The sequence below is a fragment of the Diadema antillarum genome, unplaced genomic scaffold, assembly GCF_040938485.1.
Source record: "Diadema antillarum isolate AM-2024a unplaced genomic scaffold, OU_Dant_1.0 seq00000244_RagTag, whole genome shotgun sequence".
Taxonomy (NCBI): domain Eukaryota; kingdom Metazoa; phylum Echinodermata; class Echinoidea; order Diadematoida; family Diadematidae; genus Diadema; species Diadema antillarum.
This window is the reverse complement of record NW_027271288.1, coordinates 392,369-417,892: the sequence shown is the minus strand read 5'-3', so window position 1 is coordinate 417,892 and position 25,524 is coordinate 392,369. Positions and strand designations below refer to the sequence as shown.

At 39.4% G+C, this 25,524-nt stretch overlaps 1 protein-coding gene across 1 annotated transcript in view; it reads left to right on the top strand.

Moving 5' to 3' along the window:
* The first annotated feature begins 6,297 nt into the window (after window positions 1-6,297).
* LOC139729519 (vacuolar-sorting protein SNF8-like) overlaps window positions 6,298-25,524 on the top strand; it is an 88,049-nt gene continuing 68,822 nt past the window's right edge. Inside the window, exons 1-4 of the mRNA XM_071640444.1 lie at window positions 6,298-6,416; window positions 9,882-10,071; window positions 10,947-11,130; window positions 16,894-17,038. Of these exons, the coding sequence (XP_071496545.1) occupies window positions 6,366-6,416; window positions 9,882-10,071; window positions 10,947-11,130; window positions 16,894-17,038 (570 nt within the window). The 5' untranslated portion in view covers window positions 6,298-6,365. The remainder of the gene's footprint in view (window positions 6,417-9,881; window positions 10,072-10,946; window positions 11,131-16,893; window positions 17,039-25,524) is intronic.

The window sequence follows — 25,524 nt, the reverse complement described above, 5'->3', positions numbered from 1 at the left end:
TACATGCTTTTTGGACGAGGAGATGCCATTTATTTATTGTAGCGTCACTTTAAAAGGCAATGATCAAGTTTGAATAAAGTGCTGAAACACGTTAAATTGGTGGATTATCCTCTTGAATAAATGTTCATATCCAAAGTAAGGTCTGAAGAAAGAGGAAAGAGGAGTGACTTTATTGTGTGTACTAAGATATAAACATGCAGTAAGTCATGGTAGTGTTAACTTCGTGTTCAGTGTCCAGACTACTGATAAACTGCAAAATGTCACAGCAATTCACCATGGTGGAGTCAGAGCTCTTAGTTGCATGTTGTGGATGGCATAATGACCATTCTCTCGCTAATAAAGTTTTGGAAACCAATCTGGCAAAGATGGTATACAAGGAGATTATGAAAGATGCATTAGAATAAAGATTGAAAAAAAAAAAAAAGAATTATTGATTTTACAACTTGTACATGTTTATGTATGTGTGTCACAGTTCAACAGATATTTTTCTTGCACAATACATGAGTCATACAGCCATAGACAACAGTACATGTATTAGTGCTTTAGAACAGGTGTATCTCAGTACACCATAATGATTTGCTTGGGACCACTTATATTTCCTGGTTATATCAGGTATCTTGGTATATCAGGGATAGAAACAAAAGAATAAAAATGGAATAGACCTTGTACAATATCGGGTACTCACTTTATCAGACATTGTGATAATGAGGTACAACTTTAAAATGTGGTTTGCCTAGCATGGGAGTGGGGCATGCTAAAGTGTGTTTATGCTTGTTGAAGATTAGGAAAAGTTTACCAGTGAACATTACAAAGCTTCTTCTGATGTGTACGAATGCCCCTCTCTTGTGAGTAAATTTCCACATATTCATGATTCAGTAATGCTGAAGAATTTCTCTGGATAATGAACAGTGTGATATGTACATAATATGTACATTGTACAGTGCACTCCCGTTATAACGAACACGGTTACAACAAAATTCTGGTTTAATACAACGAAGTAAAAATTCAGGTCGCAACATTATCCACTCTATGTCTTCTTATTGTGTATTTGTTCAGTTATAGCGAAATTTCAATATAATGAAAGAAAAACTGCCGGTCCCTAGGACTTCGTTATAACAGGAGTCCACTGTATGAGACGTTTAAGTCCACTCATAGCAACATTACTTTGTGAAGGACACTTTTTCAAGATTTACATGCATACACGTATGTCAGTAATGGTAAATGTTCTTTCTTTGGAGTGATCTCAAATATATGTCCTTATTTTTCAAATCATGTGCGTATGCTGTGCTGCCATCTGCTTAGTCATCGACTTGATTGTGTCGTATTTGTGCACACTGTGCCTCGAAAGGTTTTCAAATAAAATTTGTCTGTCCTGTAGGCTTTTGGGCTTGTCTGCTTTTGTTTGTGTTTAGTTTGCATGGTCACTACACTGTTATGCTCATGTTGTGCTGTCATATGTAATCAAGCAAAGGGCAGGTGACTACATGTGTAAGGAATAGGCAAAGGGAATTCAGTGTTTTGCCAAATATAATGGCCCACCTGCTACTGCCAACAGACCTGGATAAACAATGGATCTGTGGAGTTACAGGTACTATTTACCTTTGGGAGCATTGATTTAAAAAATATTTGAGATATCACATTTGATGCATATGTGTAGGTCAGTTGTGTCACAAAACATCCTACCATGTAAAAATTTTGCAGTAAAACCTAAGATATAAGGAGATATCACTATTTTTCTCAATAAACCATAACTGTGGACGGTTTAGTCCAGAAACATTTATTATTATAACTATTGTTCACATTTTGAATATTGAACAATACTTAACATTGATTGTACTGATTCAAAATTTTTACTCTGGTTTTTGCTATCCCTAACTCACATTTTAAAACTATTTTGAAGCACTAAAGCTGGGTTTTGGTTTCATCTGCAAAATAATGGTAAATTATGCTTTTATTAAGTAAGGAGAACCTTCAAAGAGGTGAAACTGAATTCTTTATTGCTGAAAAATCTTAGCAAGCACAACCACCTTGTTGAGACCAAACTTAATGTCAATGGGATATATCGAATGACTGAATTGATAGCCACTGAATTGCAAACTGCTCGACAACATAAAGTGTGACAGAATTTGGGATATGTGAAAGCGCCCTCCCCCTTTTTATGTGTGATGATTTTTGGGGTTGTTTACGGTATATGCCGTAATAGCGAGTCTAATTTCTTGTTGTGGATCGGGACTCTGACGATTTTACGAGAGGTTGAATTCGTCATCATAGTGTACTGTACTAAATGGAGACATGTAGGTTTATGCATCATCACATTTCTATAGGGATCAGAGTCAATATTTTCACCTTTTATTAGATTTGCAAATAGCACCTGACTTGCAAAATTGTCAAAAACAAAAACCTCATGAAATATTTGGCCTGTACAGTACTCTATGAGCCATCAAACATCCTGTACAGTACACTTGTATTATAAATTTAAGCAGAAGGCAATTGCCAATAAGCTCCATCAACATAAAGAAATAAAAAATGAAGAAAAGATCCCCATGTGGAAACTTTTTTATTGGCATAGCATGTGGTGTGATACCAGCACAAAATCATGATAAAGTGTGGAAGTTTTTAGCACTGCATTTGGTTGATCTGAACTTATGAACTGATATTATGTTGTATAAGAGACATTCATACCACCAATAAAAAAGGCAAAATTCATTCTATTTCTACCGATGAGGAGAAAGAATCAAAGGCATAAAACAATATGGAAATGTTTTGCTCTTTTTGCAGTAGGTGTCTTATTGACAGGGATACATAAAACCTTAATTTCCACATGATAAGAGCTTCTTCCAGAGATTCCTAAATCTAGGACAATGATTGATGTGATATCTCTTATTTGATAGGAGAAATTTGGAACCAGATTCATATGAGTGATCAAAAAACAACAAGTATCAATTGACTGTGTACAATATCTGTTGTGCATATTGTTGTTGACCTTTGAACTCTACATCTCTGTATTGAGAATTTGATTTGCAAAATTATCTCCCCCTGTCCAGTTTTTTCTGCGTATGAACATCTAAAACTATTGATATTGTGAAATGTTTCCCTTGTCTATCACAAGCTTTAGTTACACATGCATTCTTGTAATATTGTATTCACATAGGTGCCTACTGAACATTACCCTTTATTTTTTGTTGGTTGAATCCAACATTGTTCATGATACAAACAAATAAGTTGTTCATACGTGTGCTCTATGCTTATCTGCTTAGAATTGTTTTTGATTTTGTCTCAGCTCATGTCAGTGTTTTTGAAATTCTTTGAAATTCTAAATTCATACAAATTTTGTTTTGAAATTGGTTGTTTCCTCCATGGAAGTAAACGTGCAAAAAAAGTACAAAAATGTTTGATGTGTGTATTTTGTATTTTTACAGTCATTGAACAAGCACATGAAGAAGAATGAAAGTATAACGGTTTAATACTGTGCAGAGATTGTATAGATGTATGTGTGTGTGTGTGGAGGGGGGGGGGGGGAGTAACTTTAATGGGGAATTCTGGTCCAGATAAAAGTTAGTCTGAAAAGAAAGAGTAAAGTATGACAAGCACGACAGTGAAAGTTTGGTCAAAAATTGTAAGAAAATTAAAAGTTATGAAATGTCAAACAGTTGGTATGAATATGTAAATGAGTGGGCTCATGATGTCATTACCTCAAATTTTCCATTGGAAGTGTACAAAAAAATGTTAATAATTCAATTTTTCTACTATGAAAGTGTAAAGTGTAATATATTCCTGGTTGGATAACTTATAAAATGATCAGTCAGATATATCAGGTCTAGAGACTGTGGCATAACTGCATTAAAAAAAAAAAAAAAAAAAATGTAAATCCCAAATTCTATGTGCTAACTGTCTAATGGCAAATTGTGAGGGGCTGACATCGTCTGTTCGCTATTTGCATATTCATCTGGACCATTGAAGAGCTGCTTCATGAAAATGAGCAATATCATATATATTCCTTTATCTTCATCAGATTTGGATAGAATTGTTATCATTTCGCATAGAAAATCTCACTCTTTCTTTTCAAACTAACTTTGTACTGGTCTGGAGGGTGTTTGGTGTGAGGGATGGGGGAGGGGGAGAGCACGATGTAGGTATGATGAAGCTGGTAATACTGTAAGGGAACACAAACCCAAAGAGCAATGTGGATTGAGTGAAAGCACCAACATTAGTACACCGTAGAACACATCAGTGAAAGTTTGAGGACAATCGATGCAGAAGTTATGAATTTTTAAAGTTTTGGTGTTGGAACCGCTGGGTGAGGAGACTACTAGAGGTTATGACGTATGAGTGGACAACAATATAAAAAAAATATAAAGAAAATTCCACAAAAATTCATTTTTCATGAAAATTACAAATTCCATCAACTTGATACTGACATATGTTAAGGGTAGCAATTATTCCCCCTGCTTTCTGAAAGCGGTTAGTCAAGTGCTCTTTCATAATGCCAGAAAAGTGAATTTTTGTTGAATCTCCTTTATATTTTCTTCATATTATTGTCCACTCATACGTAATAACCTCTAGTAGTCTCCTCATCCAGCAGTTCCAACACCAAAACTTTAAAAATTCATAACTTTTGCATCGATTGTCCGATTTTCTTCAAACTTTCACTGATGTGTTCTACTAATGTTGCTGCTTTCACTCAATCCACATTGCTCTTTGGGTTTGCCTTCCCTTTAATCTGCATGTGTATGCATTTCCACTAAATGTACAAAATGCATACACACGCCCACACGCTTGCCACCATTAAGTGTTCTGACATGCATGTACTCATTTCACATGATCTACGATACTTTTTTCTTTATTTCTTTTTTTACTTAGTAAAATACACAAGCAGGGTGCTACATAAGCACTTGCCCGATTGCCCGGGGCAAGTGAAAATCAAAGTTGGGCAAGTGTTTGGAACAATGAGACAAAATGCTTGCCCGAATTGGGCAAGCAAGAAGTTTTGAAGCCATCTTTACTTCTCACCACTTTCCGTGAAAAAGTCCCATCAATCCAACACCAACACTCTATCCAGCCAAGTTTGTTACTCCCCATATGTGCTGTTTATTCAAATGATTGGGTTTCATCAAACCCTTGGCTTTACAAGTGATTTCTTATATCTTTAGAGTTTCTTTTCGGGCAAGTATAATTCATGTTCGGGCAAGTGTTCTGCAACAGTTTGAAAATTAGCTTGCCCGACTGGGCAAGTGGTAACAAAAAGTTATGTACAGGGTAGCACCCTGACAAGTACAATTTTTTTTGTCAGCACAAAATTATATACCCATAATCTATAAGCATTCTACACACAGATAATATTGCACAGTAATTAGAAAAAAACAAACTACATATAGTGCCTTTCATCCCAAGGGACTTGTTTTCCTTTCAGTGAAAGTGATGATTTTGGTTCATCAAACTCAATTAATGAAACTGTGTCAGTCACATCATAGGTTGAGTCATGCTAGGGTGGTATTATAGATCACCAGCAACAACTGCATGAAAGAATGGAATCCTCATTGCCTCATATATTGCTATTAAATCTTAACTAGAATATTTTTTGATATCAGAATTCAAAAAAGAGCTGGCACGTGCATTCAGTTTCCTTTTGGAGATGAAACAGAAATGACACATTAAAAAAAATGATAAATTTGAACTGAACTATGAAACAAGGTACTAAGTACTTGGAAAGCCATTAAAGTAGAATCATTATACAAGCCATCTTGAATTATAGGATAATCACATCTTCATCAGGATCAAATGCTAGTATCGCTCAGTAGGATCAAAGGAGCGATGTTGACATGGTGTTCAGCAAACACAAGACAGAAAACATTATTATGTACCTCATATACTCAAAGCATGGACCCAGATACTCAAAGCATGGACCCAGGGTCCATGCTCAAAGTAATAGAAAAGGCGCTATACAGATGATCAGTTATTGTATGCTAAAAGTGAGCTCCCCCCCCCCCCCCCCCCCCCCCGCCAAAAAAAAAAAAAAACCCTCTGCGGAACTAATTGTTCCAAGAAGGCACCTGTACTTCCTTGTTAGTCTATCTAGATCTGAAAGACCAGACACTGATTTATCTTTGTTTTGTGAATTTTTTCCTCCTCGTTTGGTTCCAGACGGAACGTTGAGGAGTATCTTGAAGAAGAAGAAGAAGAAGAAGAAGATTGCTTGTGCGCGATGCGGTGGTGGTTTGATGGTGTGGAAATGTAAGAGTGACTCAATTCAAGACTACGTTCAAGGATAAAGATCAAAACATCAATAACAACAACTACCTACAGGCGAGACATCGTCATTCAGTACATTTCCAGAAGTTGATGAAAATTGCTAACATTCGTCGAAAATGAGGCGAGCTGCAGGACTCGGGAAAATAAACAAGCAGAAACTTGCTCAGGTGACACCACTGTCATTATTTTACGAATAATACTATGGCGAATTTCATACCATCAGTCCATGAAATTAAAGAGTCCGTGCAACGAGTAGGGAGGTCCCGGTGTAGTCCCATATCATTGCTGTGCGTGTTAGTCATAAACTGTATGGGGTATGGGTTGAACTTCTCGTAGTAGCTTAGCGTAGTCTAGAACTAGATCTAGTTAGATAGAAGCGCGAGCGTAAACCGTTGTACAATGTAGAGTTCCAGTCATCTGAGGTAAACATGGCTCACCCTCTTGAGGATGTGCCATGTTTGGGGGGACTCTAAATGCATATTAAAATGGGGTACCGGTATTATAAAACAGTGAGATGTGAGAATGGAGTGGGGGAAAAAAAGATTTCAGGAAAATAGAGTTGTTTAGATGAGAAGAGTAGTAGTAGAGTGACTGCGGTAGTAAGCGGCCGTGCAGCCGTTGGCGGCAGGTACAATATACACAATAATATACCGCTAAGAACAGCATTGCACTGTTACATGCACACTACACATACCTGGTATACCAACACACTATCAATCAACAAAAACCAACCGATAAAATGGGCACGATCTCTGACGAAAGTGAAATTTTCTCTCCTAAATGACAGCATATCGCATCCAAAATAAAATTTTCGGTACCGGTACTTCTTAACATAACAATTAAGAAATAATGGTCCAAGAAACTTGATTTTTTGTCGTTTTCCCGATGCTCATGGATTTTGAAAACATATCCTCACATAAAATAGAACTTTCGCGAGCCGATGTGGGCCGCCATTTTTGTTTGGAAAGTGGATGTTACCATCGAAAAAATTCAGAAAAACACGAGAAAGACATCACCAACACCGCCAGAATTGCGATCTTGTTTGCGGCCAATGCATGTGCGCCCGCTATTTTCACATGCTTTCGCAATGGGAATTGGGGCTTACGCAATGTTTGCGAGACATGTGAAGGCGTTCACCTAAAGTTAGTAAAGATCGCGGAGCACGCGCGTATTGCATAGGGATTGTACATCGTGCCGCAAGCAGAAATACTACGTCGCATATATCGCCCTTATTGGCGAAAATTGTGCCGGGTTTTGCCCTGGTAAATCATGAAAACTGCGTTGGTCAATGGTAAATTTCTTTTATGAAAACAATTGCGTTAATGAATAATCTTGTCTATGATCATGAAATGGTTGAAAATAATTTGCCTGATTTGTTCACAAGTTGGAAAAACCCTTAACAATGCTTAAACTGCTGCAAACGGGATATTTTACTCTAGTCTCTGTTTATGAAAATGAGGTTAATTTTTAGATGTGATGTCCTCACGGCCTCGTACGAGTCGTAGTCATGCACTGCATGATGATGTGGGCCAGGAAGGTGAGACACAGCGGGCTTCCCATAAATACAGCGATGGGGCCAGCTTCTCTGTAAATTTATGTATCTAGATATGTTCAGTATACAACGTGGCTGTATCCAGCGACTCAGCTCGGGTCATGGTTACTCAATCATGTGCGTGTGGCTGGATGGTAAAGAAACACGCGTGTGGTTGTATAAATTACACTGCCTTTTTTTTCACTATGTATTACAGTGTAAGAGTAAGACCCTGGGCCTGACTCCCTGAGCACAAAAGTCTACCAAAGTCCAAAGTAGCAGGTTGAATACTCTGCCCTTCCCTCTTCCCTGTCAGTGTCAGTCCGGGAAACCCGCTCACGAGGACTGCCCTCCCCCCTCATTACGAATTTTTGCAAAAAAGATGTCAGACTTCAGCTTCACAAGGCTGATTCGTGTGCGGAGAGGTGAGAGCCGCAGAAAAAGGCACCAAAAATATTTAGTCGGATCAGGCCGCTAGGTGCGACAGTCTTGCATTGTGCGAAGACGCTGGTGCCTGTGTTTTGATGGGTCGCTCTGCGTCAGTTGATTAAAACTCGATTTTTGAAAGAAAAAAAAAACAGACAGAATTTTTTCTTCTTTTCATCATGGATAGTGGGCATGTGTGTGTAACAAAAAATCACCGTGCAAAGTTGCAACAATCTATACGTCAGATGTGAGATGAATAAAAAGTGAATGGGGGGGGGGGGGCCTCATGAGGCGGGGCAGTGCTCGTACTGGGGGGCAGTCCTCGTGAGCGGGTTTCCCACACTGCTGTAGCCAATGCAATGTCATATCCAGCCCAGGTTCTTATTGCAAATTATATACTGCTTTCATTTGTGTATTTCTTGCTCTACTTCAACATTCTAAGAGGGGGACACACTTGATGGGGGTTAAGTAATAAATCAAATTGGGTGTGGTATTTTTTTTTTTTTTTGGGGGGGGGAGCATTATGATAAGGACACAATGTACAATGTCGATATGATATTGTGAGGATCAAGACATTGAGGTGCTACCTGTGTGAACTTAAATGAAAGAAAAACTTGGAACAGTCTTTTGTAGTGATGTAATCAGTACTCTCAGTATACACAATCTTTAGATGACCTTGAACAGATGCGGAGAACTTTTTTTTTGGGGGGGGGAGGAGTGGGGGTTGGGGGTGGGGGTGGGGGATGGTGTATGAAAGGGAAGTTGAGTCAAGATTCAATGCATAGAATGTTTGCTCCAGGAATGACAGCGATTTATCCCATGGGGCCACAGATTCAGTAACTAAATGTTTCATTCAACAACTTCCTTTAACTCAAAATCTCATCAGTAAATTACAGTTCAGAAGTCTAAACCTGAGCTTATCCTAAGTAGAAGTGATAACTTTCAAAATTTTCCTTTTGATGGATGGTACAGGTTGTATGTATAAAACTCTTCCAGCCAGTTTACCCCACACATGGCAACTCAAGAGGATGTAAAGATAATGTAGGAAACAATACTTTTGGCAACAAAGAATAAAATTTACTGCACATTTTCTTTCCAACCTAATGTGGGTTTTGAAAGATTGTTAAAGTAAATTGAAACATTCTTTATGTTTATCAATCTTTTCTATTTTATTGGAGAGCACAAAATGTTTCCAGTAGGATACATTTTTTTTTTTTAGCTTTGCGGCATGAAGAGGGTTACAGTGTCTAATTGCATAATATTGGATAAATTAACAGAATCCATCCCTTACATTTTTCTCTCTCTTTTTTTTTGAGTGGGGTAAATACAGTTTGTAGGCAATTGTAAAAAATTAAAATCATCACAATTTTTGCATTATTTGTTACCAGGTGCAGTACTTTCAGGGAATTGTATTGGATAAATTAACGGAATCCATCCCATACATTTTTCTCTTTTTTTTTTGAGTGGGGTAAAAAGGCAATTGTAAAAAATTAAAATCATCACAATTTTTACATTATTTGTTACCAGTTGCAGTACTTTCAGGGAATTGTATTTTTTTTTAATGACTAAATGCCATCTAGTTTTGATAATTAACATATCATGCACATGGATGTAAGCATGCTTGTTTGATATCCTGTTTTTGAGGCATCTTCTAACCACTTTCCATCGCCTGTAGGCTAAGTACAAAGACAAAGGGTCTGAGATTGCGCAAGACCAACTGAACCAGATGAGTCGTCAGCTGGAGGTCTTCCGCACCAACTTGGAGGAGTTTGCTGCCAACCACAAGTCAGAGATCAAGAAGAACCCGGAGTTCAGGATGCAGTTCCAGGACATGTGTGCCACTATCGGTGTAGACCCCCTCGCTTGTGAGTTACTTTGATTGAATCATTTCTTTATTCAAGAAAATGTTAAATATACATAACCAAGCCAGTTATCCATTTAGATGATTGCAGGTACAAATTGTATACATCAAAAGTTAAAAATCACATTTTTAAGAACATGTTTTGATATTGTGATGAAAACAAATGGAGAAATATTGGGGAAATTACACAGAAGAATGGCAAGAACTGTTTCGGGAGTAGATTCCCATATTTACACAAGCTATGTATTTACACAGGTAAACTGGACTGCTATTGAGGGCAGATGGGAATTTCTCCCATTGATGTAGATTAATCTGTAAAGGCTTGAATGATCAGTTTCCATAATACATAGCAGAAATTTTCATGTTTTAGTTATGTGATGTATTTTGATACAGGGCCACCAAGAACAACAGTGTACAACCACTGATGCGGTTACCCTCTTTGAATGAGACGGATGAATAGATACATAGTAAATGATTATTTCATGGTATGCGAATATCAGTGACATGTGGTAGAAATCTTTCAAGCAATTATGCTTTATTACTTGTGTGCAAGTGCACACATGCAGTAGGCCAGCCACAGTGTAGGCCTAAGTGCTTCACAATGTGCACGTCATAGCATTTTATATAGCACATTAATGCAGTACATGACCAGCTGTATTCACAATTTATCAGCTTGGTTTTTTTGAAGCACAGAATATAATTCAATAAATGTGTTGGGAGATCTCAGAATAGTGTTAAGTTACTTATTGCTCTTGCAAAAACAAACAAACAAAAAATAACCCTTATATGTATCCCTCTCTATCAACACACACATTGTCTAAAGCCACTTTTGAGGATGTTTAACACAAATCACTTTAAACTTATCATATCCTCACTCAGCTGGCAAAGGTTTCTGGTCTGAAATGCTTGGCGTTGGGGACTTCTACTATGAAATTGGTGTCCAGATCATTGAGGTGTGCCTGGCCACGCAGCACCGCAATGGTGGTCTCTTGAGCTTGGAAGAACTCCATCACAAAGTGCGGATGACCAGGGGCAAATCACGGCAAGCGCAGGATGTCAGTCTGTAAGTACTGGGCTCAGGATGTATAGTGGCTAGCCTTGGCTTCAGTCTTAACCCATTGGGCACTGAAATGCCCTAAACCACCCGTCCTATTACTCCCTAAAATGACTGAAACTGCACATCCATTGTTGTTGTTGTTGTTGTTGTTGTTGTTGTTGTTGTTGTTGTTGTTGTTGTTGTTGTTGTTGTTGTTGTTGATGATAGTTTTAACCCTAACCAGGCTGGGCTTTTTGGCCTGTTCTATGGCCGGGAGAGGGTTGATTCAACCCCCCCAAGATCTCGGCCCTCGATCATGCAATCGCCCTGAAAATGGCACATACATTACTTGTCACGTAATCTACCAACCTATAAAAGAAAAAATGTAATTTTTTATTTTTTATATTTCATATTTATTTATATGCATGAAATCATAAATTTTGCTCTAATTCAGAAAATAAAGCTAATGGCATCCTACATGTAATTTTTGGTGACATTATTCCTTGTAACATTCCTAACAATGTACATCTTTTGTTTGTTTTTTTTACGACCTTTTGTTTTTTCATTTTTTTTTCCTCAAAATTTATTACAGAGCCTAATTAATTGATTTCAGCCATTGAAAATGAAAATAATCATATCTTTTTGAATAAGGTGAGAAAACTCTATTTGCTTAGACTTTGTACACAAAATCACATTTTTTAGTCATTTTCGGTCTGACAAGCATGTATAAAAGGTCGTGCAGCATCGTAACTGTATGTCCGATTTTCGCAAAAATGGTGTCATAAGATGTGCGAGACTTGAAAATAAAAAGTCAGCGAGCGGCGAGGTAAAAAAAAATTGTGCGGCAGAATGGTCGCGGAAAATGTGGGGGGGGGGGTGATACACCCCCCCCCCCCCCCCGGCCCTTTTAGGGTTAAATTGTTTCATATCGTATACATGATTGTATAATTTGAAAGAGGTTAAAGGTCAACATAAGTATGTCAAAATTATTTCCGTGACACACCATTCACTTGGTAAACTCTTAATAGGCTTTCAAATAAACATAACTTAAGAATAGACAAAAATAAACATTCAGTGCCCTAGTGTGCATCATTTAGAAAGTTGTTGAAATGAGAGAATTTTGTTGTACCTTCTAGGGAATCATATTCTGTTATATAAATACCGAATCTTCAGTTGCTAAAGGGTTAAGAAACATTGAATATATAATACCGTAATCATGACAATACTACCACTTCTGTTTCAACTACTCTGCTACTGATACCACTGACACTGCTACTACTACTGCTGCTGCTGCAGCTACTAACAATGTTGCTATTCCTGAAGAAATTGAAACTTTCAATTGACTGATGTCTTGCATTGGGCTTTTTTTAGTGCACATTGTAAGTAAATTTGCTGCAGTATTTCTGCACACATCTTGATATCTTCTCAAATTTTTAATGCTCTTACTTTGTCTAATAAAAAAAAGAAATGTTCCACACCTGGAAAACATGCCACATTTACAGCAGTACCACCACTATACACTGCAACTACTACTACTACTTCTACTTCCATTTCTGCTTTTATAACTGCTGATATTGATCTTACACCTAGTACAACAATTACTACTGCTCCTACTAACATACCTATCAACTATACATTGTGTACCTGGATTTAGGAAAGAAGATTGAAGCTTTATTCACCCTTGAAATTCTATTGTTGGGTTTGCTTTTTTTCTTTTTCTTTTTTGAATACCAGCAAATAGTGATGTATATGATGCGGGTGAAATTCCTACTTTTGCAATATTTTTTCCTATTGCTGCTGAAGTAGTGAATTGCAGGGTTAACATAGATGGGGTAAGATATATGCTAGATCTTTACATCAGATACAGTAGGTATGAAAATAAAAAATGGTCAGCGTTTGCCTTTTACTTGGCCTTAAAGATGTAGGCCTACTGACTGTGCACAGTGTGGCTAGAGATGGCGCTGGAGTGAAAGGTACCAGGTACAATTGTATATCGTTGTGCCACATCTAAGCATGAACTGGGCGTAATTTGTGTAGATTCAATTCAATTTCAATTCAGTTGAAGTCAAGTCAATTTAGTATTAAAAAAAAACAAAAAAACATGTTTACATTAGACACCATTGCTATTACACCCTGCATCACAGGGACAGTCCTCAGAGATTTTATCTTTTTTACAACTGACCATCCACACACTGGTATCTTGACTGTCTCCAGCTAGGAGGGGGGTGGGGGAGGGGGATGGGAGTGAGAAATTGGGGCCTGGGGTGAGCCTTAGCACTTCACTTGAAATCAGACTTCACACTCATGCACATATTTGATGACTACAGCTGGGTGCTATAAATTATGACCGAAGGTCACTCTCCCCATACCCCATTGGTGTGGGGGGGGGGGGGGGGGAGGAAAAAGTCCCAATGAGTGTTCACATTGAGTTTTCCAATGAGAAAATCCCACAGCGCTACGGATCTTGGGGACTAAATGTGAACGCAGGGACTGTAGCAGTCATGAAGAACAAACATGATGCAAATTGAGACAAAAAAAAAAAGAGAGAAAAAAAAAAACTATGCTTGTGATTGGTGCCCCTGAGAATGATGGATCTCTTCATTCCAATGGTGTGGCAAACAGACCAGCGTGTTTCAATTCTCTGTGCATGCTAGGGGCCTAATAAGCTGATGCAGTATCTATTTGATTGTTACAGGAGCCTGAAAGGTGCGTTTGTGACCTGCATAATAGATGAGCGACTGCCCAGCGGCATTCTTTGTTGACATGACCCGCAAAGGCTCTATACTTGTGATTTGATTTTGTGGATTGTGAGGCTTCTTCTTACGTCACTGGCCATAATATAGCAAACATTGCATGCGTGATCATATATTAGCTTGCTATGATATTAAATTTGGCGCCTGGAAGCAAATTGTCCAACATCAATAGAAAGGACGCTTACTTCATCAGATAAGCAAATATTTGCTTGTTCAGACAAAGCAAACGACTGTGGGAAGTGAATTTAATGATTATCCATGCCTTCGTAAATTGTACTTTTGATATGAAGGCACCTCCTAGTGGTGTGCAGCAATGCGTGTTTTTTCTTGCCTTCAAAGTCCATCATGAGCTATTTATTCTACGATATGATATTGATAAACCAGAAAAGCATTTGGAAAGTGCAGACCTCCGCCTATCTAATCATTTCCACCCATGTATACTCTTATGCTAATAAAGGCCCCATTTCCCAGTGATAAAGAATCCTTCAAAAAATTCAAAAAAGATTCCTGAACCCAGACAGTGATCTGGATCAGTACCAAAATTTAATCATCTGTTCCTTGTGTCACAATACATTTTTCCAGAAAATTTCAACCAAAGATGTTCATAATTCTGTGAGATATTTTGCAAACAGACAAAAGAACAAACAAACAAACAAACAAACAAATAAAAACAGACAGGCAGACAAACAAAACAATGTTGAATAAAACATAGCCTACTTGGCACAGGTAATAATGATTCAAGACCTTTTTTACCCACATCACAGCAAGCTTTGTGGTTTGTTTGAATTATGATGATTAGTATTATTATCAATTGCAAATACATTGTTTAGATCATTTTCTCTGTTTGCTTATGTTCTGTTTTTAGCTCACCTGAGCCAAAGGCTCAAGTGAGCTATTGCGATCGCCCTTCGTCCGGCGTCCGTCGTGCGTCGTGCGTCGTGCGTCGTCCGTCGTCCGTCGTCCGTCGTCCGTCGTCCGTCGTCCGTCGTCCGTCGTCCGTCGTCCGTCGTCCGTCGTCCGTCGTCCGTCGTGCGTCGTGCGTAAACTTTTTACATTTTCATCTTCTTCTTGAAAACCCCAAGACCGATTTTCATCAAACTTGGCAGGTAGCATCCCTAGGGGGTTAGGAACTCAATTTGTTAAAATGGGCACCATGACCCACCCAGGGGGCCCCCAGGGGGGCCCAAACCCCCCAAAATTAAGGAATCTTTAAAAATCTTCTTCTCTAGAACCAGAAGTGATAGAGCTAAGTTAATACTATGAGTTAGTTCATTGATGACTGTAGTTTCAAGTTTGTTCATGGCAGAATCAGGGATGCCCCCCTTGGGACCCAGGGGAGGGGGGTGGGGAGGGGTTCTAATGGGGCCTAAATTGTACATTTTCATCTTCTTCTTGAGAACCCCATGACCCATTTTCACCAAACTTGGCAGGTAGCATCCCTAGGGGGTTAGGATCTCAATTTGTTAAAATGGGCACCATGCCCCACCCAGGGGGCCCCCAGGGGACCCCCAGGGGGCCCAAATCCTCCAAAATTAAGGAATCTTTAAAAATCTTCTTCTCTAGAACCAGAAGTGATGGAGCTAAGTTAATACTATGAGTTAGTACATTGATGACTGCAGTTTCAAGTTTGTTCATGGCAGAATCAGGGGTGCCCCCCTTGGGACCCAGGGGAGGGAGGTGAGGAGGGGTCCTAATGGGGCCTAAATTGTACATTTTTATCTTCTTTTTTAGAACCCCATGACCCATTTTCACCAAACTTGGCAGGTAGCATCCCTAAGGGGTTAGGATCTCAATTTGTTAAAATGGGCACCATGTCCCACCCAGGGGGCCCCCAGGGGGGCCCAAACCCCCCAAATGAAGGAATCGTTAAAAATTTTCTCTAGAATCAGAAGTTATACAGCTAAGATAATACTATGAGTGAGTACATTAATGACTGTAGTTTCGAGTTTGTTCATAGAAGATCCAGGGGTGCCCCTCTTGGGGGCAGGGGTGGGGGGGGGGGGGGTTGGTTAGGAAGGTCCAGATGGGGGCCTGAATCGTACATTGTCATCTTCTTCCTGAAAACCTCATGATAGATTTTCGTCAAACTTGGCAGGTAGCATCCTTAGGGGGTCAGGATCTCAATTTATCAAAATGGGCACCATGCCCCACCCAGAGGGCCCCAGGGGGCCCCCAATTCCCCAAATTAAGGAATCTTTAAAAATTTTGGCCCTTATTGTACATTTTCATCTTCTACTTCAGAATGCCTGGTCAAATTTTGGTAGAGCTGTGAATAATTTAGATTAGTGACTGCGTGAAAGGTGAACTTGCGATACTCAGGTGAGCGCTAGACCCGCGGGTCTCTTGTTATTATTGTAACCACTAAGGAAGCAATAAATGCTTGTAAGCAAGCAACCACAAGGTCAGTACTGTAAACCCAGAAATTTTCATGTGCATTTTAATTTTGTTAATTTTGGGAGAGACAAGATTTGCAAAATTAAATTGCATGCAAAAGTTCTTGCCTACACTATATGCATCGAGTGCCAGTGGCAATTCGCAAAAAATTTCATGCTGCGAAAAAGGCTGTCGTCTCCAATAAGTGAAAATTTTACCTGCAAGAGCTTTGTGGCCCACTGGTTGAGAAGCACTGAACTAGGTATAAATGGGGATAAAGTGCATTGCATTGGGTAATGCTGCACACTGGCACTGGTCCTAACCAGTAAAAATCACAGTCGGACCAGTAACTTTTTCAGGACTTAACCAGTAAAAAATTGAAAACTTGGGTACCAGTAGAAGAAATGGGTTAGTGTGCAGCCCTGCCTTAGGGAACAACTGCTGCAGTCAGAGGACTGAAACTTGGGACCTTTTGATTGACAGTCATCTTATCCTTTGAGACACAACCACTCCTTTCTTGATCAGGGCTCTGGCTTTTTGAAACTGGACAAAAACAGCTTTAATCTTATTTTGCAGTTTCTTGTTGATGCTGGAAATTTTTCATCATAACTCCTAATATTTGTCTTCTTTTTTTCTCCTCTTTTTTTTCTCTCTTCATCTCCAGTGATGACATAGTGAGAGCAATCAAGAAATTAAAGATCCTTGGCAATGGCTTTGGTCTTCATCGTCTTGACGACGGGAGGTTCATCGTCCAATCAGTGCCAGCCGAGCTGAATATGGATCATACCAGTGTCTTGAATATAGCCGAGGTAAGTTGGCAGAGGTGTACAGGTCCTTCAATATTTCCTTTATGGTTTTATGAGTGTCATCTATTGTCACACAGTAAGTCCTTTAGGTGGTGTGTGCTTAAGTGGATGTCAACCTCTGCTTAGTTTGATTTTGATGAACAAAATTGTTTCACAGCATTGCCGAGTATTTTTCACCACTCGGAGAGCACGTTTCCGTGGCTACCATGGAGAATTCCTCCATTTTGCATTGGTCATGTAATGTTACATTATGAAGAGGAGTGAGGTTTCCCAAGATGTGCTGCTTACAATCACAAATTATGAAATATTGTGCAGTATGGACATTTCAGTGCTTGTTATTATCCACATCAGACAGCTGAGCAATGTAATTGTTACATCTTATTACCCCACTTTGACAGTCATGTATGCGTGTTCACGTGCATTTTAATTTCGCAAATCTTGGCTCTCGCGAAAATCGCGAAATTAAAATGTACATGGATATTCCTCGTTTTTTTAATTACAGTATTGCCCTCTGATGAAAGTTAACAGGAATTTCCCTTTCTTTATCCCTCTGGTGTTCCTTATCTTCTTTGATGTTGCCTCCCTTTTCATCGTTTTCCTTCAGTGGTTGCCCCCATGATCCTCATGATCATTACCTACCCTCCTCTGCCTTTTATCTGTCCTCCCTCCTCTGCCTTTTGTCTGTCCACCCTCCTGCTCTAATCCCCCTCCCCTTACCTGTTGGGCTCCTTGCCTGTGACCTCCCACCCTCCCCTTTGTTTTCTTTGTTCTGTGTACCCAGCCTGTTCCGGACTGTTCTTGTTGTGTGAAGTCCTTGTGTGATTGCTTTCCCTGCTTGCTTGTCATTTTGCCTGCGATGAAGATTCTGCTAGGATCGAAAGCTCAGGCCCCTTTTGACTCCACTTGGCATGTGTTCACGCATTTATCAATTTAAAGATGGCTTGCCGTGCATGCATGACAAGTTGCCCTTTTTTCTTCTTTTTTTGCCCCTTTGCATTGTCAATACACTGTATTTTCAAGATTGCTCTATACATCTGACTTATTTAATCAGAATGTTATGGACCGACTACTCTCGGGCGGTACAACATTACCTGCCCTCATAGAATTTTACTGCCCCTGTCCTCAACTTGGCAGTACAATTCTAGTTAAGGCAATAAATGTCAATATTCCCCTGAAGGCCAGTCCATATCATATTATAATGTCATACCAAAGGGATTAACTGAGCTTTTTGCACCAAGTTACACACATGCTGAAGTGCTTTCTGCAACAATTAGCATAGAGGTCTGAAAGAAACTGTGAGTAAATAGAGATTACCTGAATCCCTCTAATCCCTTAAGTATCACCATGGCCTTCCTGTTGGACTGAGGCACAGTCTACAGATGTATGATTGAGTTTAGGAGAAAAAAAAAGTTTAATGAATATACTGAATGCTGATGGCAAAGCTTGGCAAGCTAAGCTCATTGCCTGGGCACATTAAAAAGGGTTTTTAGATGGCACTGCAGATACTGTGCCTGCTGTATTGTGTCCACACAAAGTCATGCTGTCATACAATTCTAGATGATGCGTCTTAAACATTCTAGAATATGTGAAACTCATCTGATATCACCGTAGAACTTGATGCAAAAAGATCACTTAGGCATAATTGTTTTACTGTCATGGCACATAAAGTTCTTCTTCTTCTTCTTTCAATAAAGTACAGGCCACCTTGTGGTGTATCAGCGTACTGGTGTGGTGCTAGGTGCAGCCATGCATGTACAGTGCATTTCAAAACGTTTGCTCATGAAGACACATATGTACAGTGCTAGTTAAAATGTGCTGCTAAAAACTGCTCCTGCCATCTAGCGGAGCTGTAGATGTTTCACCTCTTCCTTGAACATTAAAGGAGAGGTGCAATTGATGGCTTGGTCTGGTAGGCTGTTCCACAGTCGTGTTGTGTCCGGAATAAAACTTCTCTGGTAGATGAGGGTACGTGCATGAGGAATGTTCAGCATCTGGGAGTGGCCCCTGCGGGTCCTGGGATTCGTGGATAGAATTGTATTGGATGGGATGTCTACATGAGAGTTCATAACACAATACATCATGTAGACTTTCGCTTGAGCTCTACGTTCCTGGAGTGAGGGCCAGCCCAATTTATGAAGCATGTCGGTGACACTGCTTGTTCGTTGGTGATCCTGAAACACAAAGCGGGCATAACGGCGTTGTACCATCTCCAACCTGTTGATATTGACCTGTGTAAAAGGGTCCCATATTATGCTGGCATACTCCATGATTGGTCTCAGGAGGGTCAGGTAGCACAGCACTTTGATCTTTCTTGGACATGCATGGATGTTTCTTTGAAGAAAGGCACTGGTGGAGTTGGCCTTCTTGGCAACTTGATTGATATGGTGGTTCCAGCTAAGGTTGTTCTGAATGTGAATACCAAGGTATTTGGCTGTGTTGGTGTTTGCCAGTGGCTGGCCATGGATGTTGTATGAATTAAGAAGTGGTTTCCTCTTGTTGGTGAGGTGAAGCACTTTGCACTTGTTTGGGTTGAACTGCATTAACCAGTCGGTCTCCCAACACTGTAGGGCATCAAGGTTTTGCTGTAATATGTGGGCATCTGCTTCTGACTTGATTGTTTTATAAATCATGCAATCATCCGCAAATAACCTCACAGTGCAGTCGGTGGATAGACACTCAGGCAAATCGTTAATAAACAGAAGGAACAGCAATGGCCCTATGACACTTCCTTGGGGTACCCCTGAAGCAACGTTGACAGAGCTCGAGATGGAACCTTCGAGGATCACCCTTTGTGTTCTGTTGTGGAGGAAGTCAGAAAGCCAGTTGTGGAGTGTTCCCCTTATGCCGTAGTAATCAAGCTTGTAGAGAAGTCTGGAGTGAGGCACCTTGTCAAATGCTTTTGAAAAGTCAAGCAGTATGACATCAATCTGCTCTCTATTATCAATACCCTTTGCAAGGTCATGGATTGCTAGGGTGAGCTGGGATGTGCAAGACCTCTTCTTTCGAAATCCATGCTGGACATCTGACAAGATGGTGTGTATGTCGAGATGGTCCATGATGTTACTGTGAATGATGTGTTCAAGCATCTTACAGGTTACTGATGTCAGTGAGATGGGCCTGTAGTTGGAGGGATCATGTCAAGTTCAAGTTGTTTAATAATATATTACAGAAACTCTGGTTAAAGATGGACTGTTGATATACCGGTACATAAAAGTAAGAAATTCTTTCTTCAATAGAATTCTATGTTCCTTATTTTCTTTGATGTTGCCTCCCTTTTCATCCTTTTCCTTCAATGGTTGCCCCCATGATCCTCATAGAATACTGCCTAATACAAAATTGTTAATTCTTAATGCTGACAGTTCTGACAAGGACTCTATCTAGATTTAATTACAAAGATACTCTTCACACTGTATAGTCTGTACAATACCTTCTAGTGCATTTAATCATATAATACCACAAAATATTCCCCAAAATATAATTTCATATGAAAAGTACACATTTCCTGGACTTGTCACTGACATACATCAAGGGTAATATTATTCCCCTTACTTTCTGGAAGAGGTAAGTCTAGTGCTCGTTCATTATACTAGAAAGTATTGAATTTTCTTTGTATTGTCTTCATATGGCAGTGCATATAATGTCATGATCCATAGAAGTCTTCTGATACAGCTGCATGTATCTCATTGACCACCAAAACTTCAAAAAAAAATCATACTTTATGAATGGATATTCCGATTTTCCTCAAACTTTCACTGATGTACGTATTTTATTGCTCTATTCACACAATCAACACATATTTTGGGGTTTCATTCTCTTTTGAGGAAGACTCAATAGTGTGTTGTTACCACTCAAAAATGTAACATTTTTCTTTCCTGAATCCAAACCAAAATAAATGTAGTTCCCCTGACTTTGTAAAGCATGTCCATCCTCCAAATCAAGTTGCCTTTTTTAGAAGGATTCACTCTTCATCAACCATACAATATAAATCAGTTTTAACAGGTGTGAAAGGCTTTTTTGCTTGTGAAGTTTTATGTCAAGATTTATTTCAGTATGTATGATAGGAAAAAGTGATGGGGCTCAGGCTGGTCCACTCTATGTACTGATGTGAGACCCTGAATGACAGACTTTGAGCCAAGTAATTGTATGCTGCCCTCTTTAGACTTTGGCTGTACAGGTGTCAGTGCAGAGCTTGTAAGACCAGCAGCTGTTTTGTAAGCAGGAACCTTTGTAACAAAGCAGTCCCACCTTGTTTTTGCACTAAACCAATACCCAGTCATAGAGGTACTGCATTGTAGTATGTCAGTCCTTATTAACCCTTTTTGTACCAATTGAAGGACTTCGGACAGTGTTTACAATGCTATGGGTTTCATTGTGCTGTTTGGCATTCAAAGTACACAAAGGGTAATAATGTTAGTGTTCTCTGAAAGTCAGCATATTTTGTGATGTTTACAAAAGGCCAGCATATTGAACTAATCTCTGCTGGGAGCTTTCCATAAACTCTTTAAAGATAAAATGCTGTTTGGCAATGAGCGCAATGTGTAGGCAAGGTGTGTAGAGAGTGTGTATGGATCAGTTTTTGATGGAATTTATGACAACAGTACAACAAACATATGATAAACAAGATGTCTTTGATCTTTGTTTTCTAACATGAGCAAGTGTTAATAATGATCACATGTTGTGTTTCCCTTCGGCAGTCATTGTAGACAGAGTTGACTGTTATCCACCTTTACTTCTCTCTAGTTCCAGGCATTCAAATCAGTATTTCTTTTGTTGTTAAGTTGGTTCATTAGAAATTGATACAATAATACCATAATATGTATATCGTAAAGTCAGCATTAGACTCATGTATTCACCCAGTATTAACCGTCTCACTCTGGATCAACAAATTCTCATACCAAACCCCCAAACTATGCAGGAAAAAAAAAAATCTCCCAAAACCTTGATATTCTGAACATTTGATATGCCCAAGCCAAAGGTTTCGAGATTTCCCTGGCACCTGCTCTATTGCATTGAAGTCATGACTAAAGTATACAACAGTTTACACCAATCAAAATGTAAACTTGTCAAAGCTCCCTATGGTGGAAAAGGGGGGGGGGGGGGACACCCCATTCTACATTACCCCATCCTCCAATTGGTTGCTTTGATTTCTTGCAGTGTCTCACTCCAAAAGCTCACTCAAAGGTTTACAGCCCTGTATCACAAGAGGTGTTTGAGGTGTATTCTTTTGGTGAATATTTTCATTTCATTTGTATAGTATAATCACTGTTGAACAAATGTGACCCTGCATCACAAAACAAACAAAAAGTCCCCAAACAGGAAATTTTAGTTAAGAGCATATTCTGAAAGAGCAGAGTTTAAGCTTTAAAATGATATATAACTCAAATCAAGTGGACTCTCCTAACCTATCTAAATATTGGAAAGAAAGCACACACTCAGGAAAAGTGTGAACTGAGAAAAGAGGCTCCGAAGTACAGTGACTATTCAAGCGCTTAATCATTACCAAGCCACACTGGCTGTGCGATGAATGGGATAAAAAACAGGACATTAACCACCGGAGTAACAACAATGAAGGGATAATCAGATTAAACTGAAATTGAGCATGCCTTTATTAACACATTCTGTCCATAGTTAATGCCAACTTTCAAAGCAGTAACATCATCCTGTTAAAAGTTATGAGAGTTGAAAGTGAAGAGTGTGTGCAAGGTCTGTAAGAAATGAAAAGGGGCAAGCCTAATCACACTCTCCTACCAAAAAGTGTTTGAGGTAAACTGCTTAAAAACACACTTTCCTGCCCGTTTTATGATCCTAGATTTTAGCATAATGTAGAAGAAGACTTGCCCTTTCATAAAATATGAAAAAGTCAGGATCGGCTAGGTTGACCCATTTCACCTATTTTCAGTCTTCACAGAAAATCAGTGTGCGAATTTTTGTTCGTTTTGTGATGCACAGTCACAAATAGACTCATTGAGCAATGTCTCATTACATCTAAATCTGGATTTTCATTCACACCATCCAAATAAAATATTGTTTCAAAACCTCAGCTTGTTATCTGTTAAACCCATGATTCCTTTTGAGAACCATGTATACCAGGTTCCCAAAGTGTAGAGAAGGCTGTCTGCATTCATTGCCTATATTCATGTAAATTTTTGTTATGCTGCCCAGAAAAATGGCTTTGATAGAAAGATTAGAGTTTCTTCTATCATTTTGTTTCTTTCTATATGAAAACTCAGTGTATCATTGCCTAAGTTACCTTTTTTTTTCCAATGATAAGTGCGCTTGTTTTGCTATAAAACTCGTATGAAGATGTACATACATAAAATTTAGCAATCATCACCAAGGCTGAGCACAGTTGATTTCAACAGTTGGCTGACCCCATTCAGATGCATCTTTTGTGTATATCAAAAATGTTTGTGAGCCCATCAGTGCACGCTCTTTTTTTACCTCTCGCCCAATCAGTGCTTTCATCATTCAATGGCACATGTACAAATCTAGTTGAATGTGGAAGAAGGTTGCACTTATCGCTTGACTGCTTTGGCATAGGTGGATTACCAACCTCTCCATTCTTTCGCCCCCTGGAAAAAGAATCTCATTTTGGGGCATTGAAGGTGCTCATAGAATTGCGGGATGTGTGTGTTTGCAGCCTATGCCTTTGTAACCTTGACTGATATCACATCAAGACATAAAGTGCTGTGACATTAAGGACTGCTGTGTATGAAAGGCATAATTGACTTCAGCTGTGTGTGATGTTCTGAATAGGTTGCCAATTTAGGGAGTGACAACTCCCCAAACTGGGTGTGCCAATGGAGGGAGTGCAACTCTGATCAGATGCTGTTGCCAAAATTGGTAGATCAATATTGTTCATGACGCGGCACTGGTGTAACTCTTGGAGAGTGCCAGGTGTGTTTTTAAACAATGTTGGCCTACTGATGCGCCAAAGGCCAATAAATCTCACATCTCCTTGAAATGAAGCATGTTTTATCATGACTTTGTGTGAGATAATACCATGGAAAAGAAGATTTTAGCTCCACTGAATTTTCCTTGCCTAAAACTGAGAAAAGTATGACTAATACATGTAGTATCAAAAGCATTTCATATAAACAAATAAAGGGTGGGGTGCAAGGCCAACTGAACAACTATCAAAGACAGATACAGTGTACATTGTATGCAACCAGTTTACCAGAATAAATTCAATGTACAGTTATCTGTAGTGTTGCCTTGCTGTACTTTTAAGGCCACCATCTCTTGTATATATTGCATCAGTGGAGATATCTAATGACTTAAAACCTGTGTCCCGTGTACAAAGATAGATTCAGATTTTTCTGTTTTTGAGATCCTCTGAACAATCGGGTCTTGCCAAGCTCTGTTAGTTCCTGTCTAAGGAAGGAGACACTGTGTGGAAGGCCAACTCCAAAGTGAGTGACAGGCCAGAAAATGTGCAGGTATACTTAAAGGAACTTAAAGGAACTATGCAGTGCAAATACATTTTGACTTGCATCGATTCACAATACCCTTGGCATCAATAACTTATGGCACTGTGAATATGTGCCATAAACAAATATATGTATTTTACTATGAATATTTGTACTATTTTTCTACAGATAATACTTGGATATATATACTTATACAACACCTCAGAATGATGTCGAATTGTGATTGGCCAAGAACATGTCACATGACATTCAATAGAAAATACCTACCAAACTCATTGAGAGTGACAGCCATACAATAGGCCCCTGGCATGGGCCTATTGCACGGCTCGAAGGTACTATAGCACGGCTTCGTGGGGGGCTACTAATGCATGGCCGCTCACAGAGTTCTGTGGCTCACAGCAGCAAAGCGCCAGCAAACTACATTGTACGTGCTGGCCGGCTGCGCTGCGATGCGCTGCCGGTAAACAGACCAGAGTACTGCAACGTACCGCGGCGGAGTACTGCAACGTTAACGTGTACGCGCAGCTACTTTACCTAGCTAGTTGCATGTATTGCGGCCTACCTACTGCTGTGTTTTTAGTTTTGACTCTGATCTGCTACGTGGACCACAGTGATCCCAAAATCAAGACTTCATTTCAAGTTGAGAAACCGTAATTTGATTATTTTTCTGTGTTTTTATACAAAATCATTTCCGGAAATAGAGAAAGTCTAGACCTACTACTAGATCTACCGACAACTCAGATCGGCTTAACAGTCAGGCCTAACTTGATCTAACGTTAGCGTAGAATGGGTATAGACCCTGCGGAGTTTGTGATTCCTGTGCCTGTGTGGTCGAATCATGACGAGTGTTTGAAAGCAGTACACAGGGTGGTTTACAATTCTCGGCCTAATTGTTACATTTATTTTTGGGCCTTCCTGAATTAGCGGTCACTAATTTAGTACTGTGATTGTGGACAACGTGTTGTATAAAACGAATAATTTATGATTTTGTTCGTGCATTGGGGCACGTGATACCGCACTCGGCGCGAGATTCGCCACTGGTCTATTCAACGCGGCGCT